We start from the raw sequence: 6569 nt of genomic DNA on the forward strand, positions 1-6569 counted from the left end.
TAACTTGTACTGTAAGGATTGTGATAATTACACATAAAAACTTTTTTAATACCATACAACTCAATTATTAAACTGTACAAAGCACTGTATAAATTCTTGGCTGCAAGTTTACCTTTTTGCAAATGGGGCCGTTAAATATTGGATTTTCAGAGCCTAATAGCTGTAATCCTTCGCTTAAGCTAACAATAATTTGAGTTTTTCTCACAAGCAGAGGATGATGATTCTCTCTATGCTGCAAAACTTACCAGCAAAAAAATGAGGGATGAGCTGGAACACAAAACAATGGTGCAAACTATATAGGACCTGAACCACACGGACAAATAAACATAGATATTGCACAATACATTAAAGCATGGATTAGGATCTTGTGCATTATACATAAAGGATTAAAGAAATGAAGAATGAGGTCCCCACTTGAATTACCAGAGCCTTCCTAGAATGCTTGTTCCAGGCTTCCAGCTGTTTATTTCAACCTCTCCTACGTCACATGACATGACAAGTTGACAGCACTACAAAATTGCAAAACATCGACATTTTTTCTTTTCTCAAGAATTGCTTTTTGAAATATTTGTTAGCCCATCTAATTTTGGGCTGTGCATGGAAGGTAACCCACCTCCCCCTATGAACTTGTATATATGGTACTTCATTTCGGAATTCTAAGTAAAATAGTCCTACAAAATCATCAACTACAAACACACAATCATACAAATGTTATAAACTCAAGATCTAACTGAGCTTAGATAGGTTTAAACCTATGACTTGAGAATTTTTTTACGAAAACTCCTTAGTCGGTCCATGGCAGCACGGATTTGCTCTGAAATTGCAGAGTAGAGACATTTCTGCGCTGCTTCATCCAGACCATCTGGAGTGCTGGGCCACCCACTAGTAGGAAATTTTGCATTGCGAGACTCGGAAATAGCCGTTTGCCTCATTGCTGGAAGGTCAAATTGAACCGGATCACCAATAATTATGTCAATTTTCTTATTACACAATGGTACAGGAGGCCGTCTACCAAACATATAATTCTCTGGCATCACCTAAAAATATGAACAGAACATAAACATCAATAGCCAACATAAATGGTGTTTTTCTACCAAACAGATGATTTATTCTATCACCAAGGAAATGAGCACTCACCACAACTTTTCAATCATTTAAGAACATGCCAGAAATTATAAAGATAAGTTTTATAAGTAATCAGCACAATGCTTAGAGTTACCTCTTGAAAACCATGATGGACAATTGGCAATATAATTGGAGTTTTTGGTGCACGGACAATTAGACTAGCAGTCCCCCATTTTAATCGCCTAATTGGTGCATCGTCTTGGTACACTTTTCCTTCTGGAAATGTATGCACCTGCAAAAGCATAACTGAAAATGAGACATAAAGAACTGTAGTAAAAAAAAAGAGAGATTAATTCATGAGAAGACGTTACTTTAAAACTCTGTAATCCAATTACAATCATAGCTGAGAAACACAAGGGAAAAGAAAAACAAACTCTTAAACAGTGCTAGAGGACCATAATAAATCCACAATAGCCCAACACTTGATGTAAATTACCAAAAGTGTCATCATAAAAGAGTTAAGCCTATGTGGACGTAAAATATTAGGTTACATAGATACCCATTCTCCATCATTTAAGCGCTCAAGAGCTTCATTCATGTGCTCTTGATAAATTCCACCACCTCTTGTAATAGGTATGCATTTCCCTGTGTAAGTTATCATTTTAGAACAACAAGATAACAGTACACTACGAAACAAACAGAAAACCATTTCAGCACATTTTGATTAATACTTTAATAAGCTTCAAGAAACCCATAAAATTACTAAATGGAATTGAAATGGATTTCCGCCAGACATTACAAAGTATGGACAATACATAATAAAAGATCAAAGATTTGACCCCAAGGAATTTTTTCCTAATGTTGGACAATCCCAGCAACCTCTACTTCTCAGGTAAGTTTAGCAGAATGTATCTCTCAATGTGCAATCTTTACCTTTGTTGCCGCCTCATCTAAGAAATTCCTCCCCCACCCCAACACCAAAAAATGCAACAGCCCAGTAACTTAATCAGAACATCAAGTCCCTTTCATTGTCCTTTTATACAGAACACTATAAAGGCTTAGCCTAGCCTAGTACAATGATTCTAAATTGCAATCTCTTCAAAGAAGTCTAGCCTAATTAAACTGAAACATGGATAATCAAAACTGAGACTTAGTGTTACTTACCAACCCGAAAATATATGAATGCACTGCATTCTTAAAGCATATATCTTCAGCAGTTAGCACCCATCGAGCTAACTTGGTATTAAAGATGGGAAAGCCCCTGAATCCCACATAGCCGGATCATCCAACCTAAGAAAAGTTCCAAAAACAAATCCTCAAATCGGACATTCTAACATGCTCTCTACATAAGAAAAGAGAATCAATTTATCTCCCTCATATATCCTCCAAAATACAAAATGATGGAAGAATTGATTGCTATTTAAGATCTAAGACACTGAAAGCATCTAATTTTCTACTACATTTAGTAGTTAGAGGATAATTAGGAATGTTACACAATGCTACAACATATCATTTGAATCATTTACAACTAGTCCTGCTATAATATCAAATTGTGCGTATATTACAGAGCAGAACAAGGAAGTTTCTTGCTCCAGGAGCAACTAGCAATCAACAAACAATATAGAGAGAGAGGGTTTGAGGGAGTGCTGACGTGGACATGTGGTTGCTGACGGTGATTAAGGGGACGCCGGGGGTTCTAGAACGAACGACGCGAAAGAGAGTGTCGGCGTTGTGAACGGTGGTTCTGTTCATAAGACACGACACCGTTTTGGCGAATGCGCCAACTGCGCCTATCACCAGCTTCCGAGGCACTCCTCCCAAGTGCTCCGCCCTCGCCGCCCACTCCATCGTCCGCGCCATAACACTCAAACACAATAAAAAATAGCTTCAAAGTTTTCTAATATCGGCGCTGCAAATCAAATCGTTAAATAATTCATTAGGAAAATTACGATAGGCATCGGTGATAAGTGAGATGAAGTGAAAGTGTTCGTTACCGGTGGTCGGAGCAGAAAGAAGAGAGTGGGTAGTTGGAGGTTGCGAAAGAAAAGAAGATAATTATTATTACAATAGATCTGAGGCAGGTAGGGTCTAACTAGAGGACTAAGAATTTTCACACATAAAAAAAAAAAAAAGCATGGTTTTACTTTTTAAAGATTAGACTCATCTATATTATTTTAACTTCTCAGTGAGTGGAAATGTCAAAGGTATAGAGAGAGAAGAGAGGATGATGGTGTTGCGGTTGCGGCTGAAGCTGCCGGTTCCGCCACAAGTGGTGGCACGTGGACGCGGTGGTGGTTCTGCTTCGTTGTGCTTCAAAATCTCCATCTTTTCCCGTTTACTGTTTGTGATCGATATATCATTCCTTCAAATAAATACTTGTTAGTTATAATGTGTGCATCTGCATGGCTTCTACCTGTTTCATGGTGTTACTCTTTCATTTTTATGTTGGAGAGAATGTTATAATATATGCACGTCTATCATGTGTTCGACACAATGTCTCTGAGGGCCTTCTCATGCTCCTAAGTTTATGACTTTTTTTTTTTTTTTGCGGTTAAGCATAACTTGTCAAGAATTTTGTTTATGTATATGAACTAAACGAATTAATGTGTTTACTATCTTAAAAATAGAATCTAAACGCAATGTCATTAGTGCATGTTAAGTGCCTGTTTCTAGTGGAAGAATTGGAAGAAACTGTGTGTTAGGAACAGCTCCAAATGGAATTCTTAATGCATCTATCTCAAATGCCTGGTTAGCAAGTCCTTATATTTTTAACCAAATTCACAAATAAACTGATTTGAGTCCTCAAAGAATCGACAATGAACTTGCCTGTTATGAAAGTGTACTAGGAAGTTTCTTTTGTTTCTTTAGGTGTGAGAAACAAATGTAAGATAAAAACATGCTCTTGTCATTATAATCAGTTAACAAGTTAGAATGCAAAAAACAGAGATAAATTTAACCCGGCCGATGTTACGTTAATATGTTATAATCACTTTTGTTGCATCTTTTTTTAGTGTCATATACGGTTTCTTAGGTCTCAAATTGCTTCATGCATAACCTAAAGCAATACTACAATCATTCATGTAGATAAATATAGATGGCCAACATAAAGCTAAACCTTTTTTTAAGGATACATAAAACCAATACCTTTTTTTTTTTCTTTAAAACATCTGAGTCGACATTACTAAAAAGTCATCACACCAATGCTGCTTTGAGATTTCTTTATAAATATTCAAGTGGAAAGTACCATTTGTCATTTAAAAAGTGTTTAAATTGCTTGAAATTGAAATATGCAACTTGACTATAAGCTTATTTGCCGTATATGAGGTATTGTGCCATGTTACAACCTTTCCCCATCGTTTAATTTTTACAACTTGCCCAATTTTCCTCGTTCATAAGTCAACAAATGGAGATCAAAATCACTTTGTTAATGGTGGTTTATTAGTTTTTGTTAGAGTTTGATGCTTCAATATAACAATTAACACCTCAAGGCTGTGAAGTTGAAGCACCAAAACAGTAGTCAGTACAAAGGAGAATGATGAACAATAGTACTTGTTTGCGCTTAGGCAACTTGTGGAAGAAGCGAGTTTAGAAGCGAGACTCGTGAGAAGTTAATCGATCCAGAACATCTTCCTCAGTCACCACAGTCATCTCCATGACAAAAGAACTGAAATGCTGGAACATGTATTTACAACTTGGGGTGAAAATTAAGAGACAAATAACATTATAATATGATAAATTGTCTTTCCTGTGAAAATACAATAGCAGGATGTCTAGGCTCAATCGATGTCCAGAAATTTTCATCTTGGGCTGTACAATTTGTTTGGCTTACAATTCATATATCTAGACATAAAGTTTGTTGTTTATATGGTAGTCTATGAATGAATTACATAGGAGAATGGGTGGAAATGTCATCAGTCGGTAAGGAACTTGTTCTAACTTTCAAAAACTTAACTATAGAAAGAACAATCTGTAAAAGAATATGTATTTGCTTTACTATTAGCTTTAGCCAACTCTTATAGAAAGGAATGAATATATGTAGGATGTAATATCGATAAAGCACAACTAAAGAATTAACAGTGTCTATTAAAAGAAAATTGTAACTATAGCGGAAGATATTAGTGCGATTGTACCAGTTTCCAGAGATGATGCCCTAAACCTTGACCATGTTTGCTTCATTCAACGAGGAATTCAGGTCTTCGCGAGATTGTGATCTCTACTCTGCAGGCGCATTTGACTCCTGTGGGGTGACCAGAAGGTACCCATATTACTGCTTTCAAACTGCATCTGCCCTAAATTGTTTGAGGAATAACTATGTGAAACACTACTGACTGACGGGTAAAAATGAAGATTCTGCAAGCTGGATGCCAACACTATTATCAACCCCAAGGCTAAATGGTCTATCTTGTGGACCTGTGATTTTTGGGCTAAGTGGCGTCTTTATCCTTGATTCCCCTGCAAACACCATAGGAACATTGGCTTCAAGGTTCTATCATAAAGAAATATTACCAATAGACCACTCTATATACAAAACAACCAAATGTTGTCACCAATTAGGGCGAAAATGGTTACATAGACCACACAATCCAAAAGAGGTACCCAGCTATATTTATTGATAAACTTAAAATGACACAGAAAAGACTTGATGCATATTTGTGACAAATACAAAATTGCAGCAATATGATCATGGTTCATGGGTTACAAATGTACAATACTAGTATAAAATTAATGATTAAATAGCATTTCAATAGCTTACCAGATATGATAGGACTCCATCCTTGGAACCGGAAAGGTGATGGTATATTGGACACATTATTATTCCTGAAAAGGGGAAGATATTGCCTCCAGAAAAATCTTGGCATCCAATTGCTAACACATGATAAAGCGCAAAGAAGTAGAATAAAGGAAAGGATCAAAATGGGAATAAGAATGAGAGGATTTATCTTCGTGTCAAGTAAATCAAAATTGCGAAGCCCAAATCTGGCAGAATATGCCTTCCCAGCTTCCAGCAAAGCAACCCCAAGTGTCCAAGTGATGCTTCCAGATCCAACAGTTATATCATTATCAGTAATGTGCAAACCTTCTCTCAGCAGTGATGCAATATATGGCGCTCTAAAGCAATATTGCTCAATAAAGGGCTGAGGAGCAACACTTCCTTTTGCAATTCCATCGTTTACCACAGAAATCCCTACCCTTTTCCAAAACATCTTCAAGTGTGGCGTCGGAACTTAGGTTGAAAAATCGATACACCACAAAAAATCCAGAGATCACATAAAAGTGGCCCATCGGGCGTGGAAGATTGTCACGTAGGGCACAAGGATGCACTTCACAATCAAGTCCCGGCTGAGATAGCCCACTCAGACAAATGACTGCCACTTTCGCCAGTGCATGCATTTTGCCAATTGGTGACCTACAAGCACAATGGAACTGCCTATGTCCTCCTTTTTTACCAAGATGTTCCCATTGACCCTACTCGTAGACTGGACCAATCCTGAGCCCTGTCATTA

The 6569-nt window shown here is 37.1% G+C and overlaps 1 protein-coding gene across 1 annotated transcript; it reads right to left on the minus strand.

Annotated features, from left to right (window-relative positions):
* Positions 1–321: 321 nt before the first annotated feature.
* LOC112797648 (N-acylphosphatidylethanolamine synthase) lies at positions 322–3420 on the minus strand. The gene is given in 7 exon segments (XM_072237774.1): positions 322–1037; positions 1220–1357; positions 1625–1710; positions 2226–2333; positions 2336–2355; positions 2717–2974; positions 3060–3420. Coding segments are annotated over 6 exon segments (846 nt in total). The 5' UTR covers positions 2926–2974; positions 3060–3420; the 3' UTR covers positions 322–752.
* Between the last annotated feature and the right edge of the window lie 3149 nt (positions 3421–6569).

This window comes from Arachis hypogaea, chromosome 1, assembly GCF_003086295.3.
Source record: "Arachis hypogaea cultivar Tifrunner chromosome 1, arahy.Tifrunner.gnm2.J5K5, whole genome shotgun sequence".
NCBI classification, from domain to species: Eukaryota; Viridiplantae; Streptophyta; class Magnoliopsida; order Fabales; family Fabaceae; genus Arachis; species Arachis hypogaea.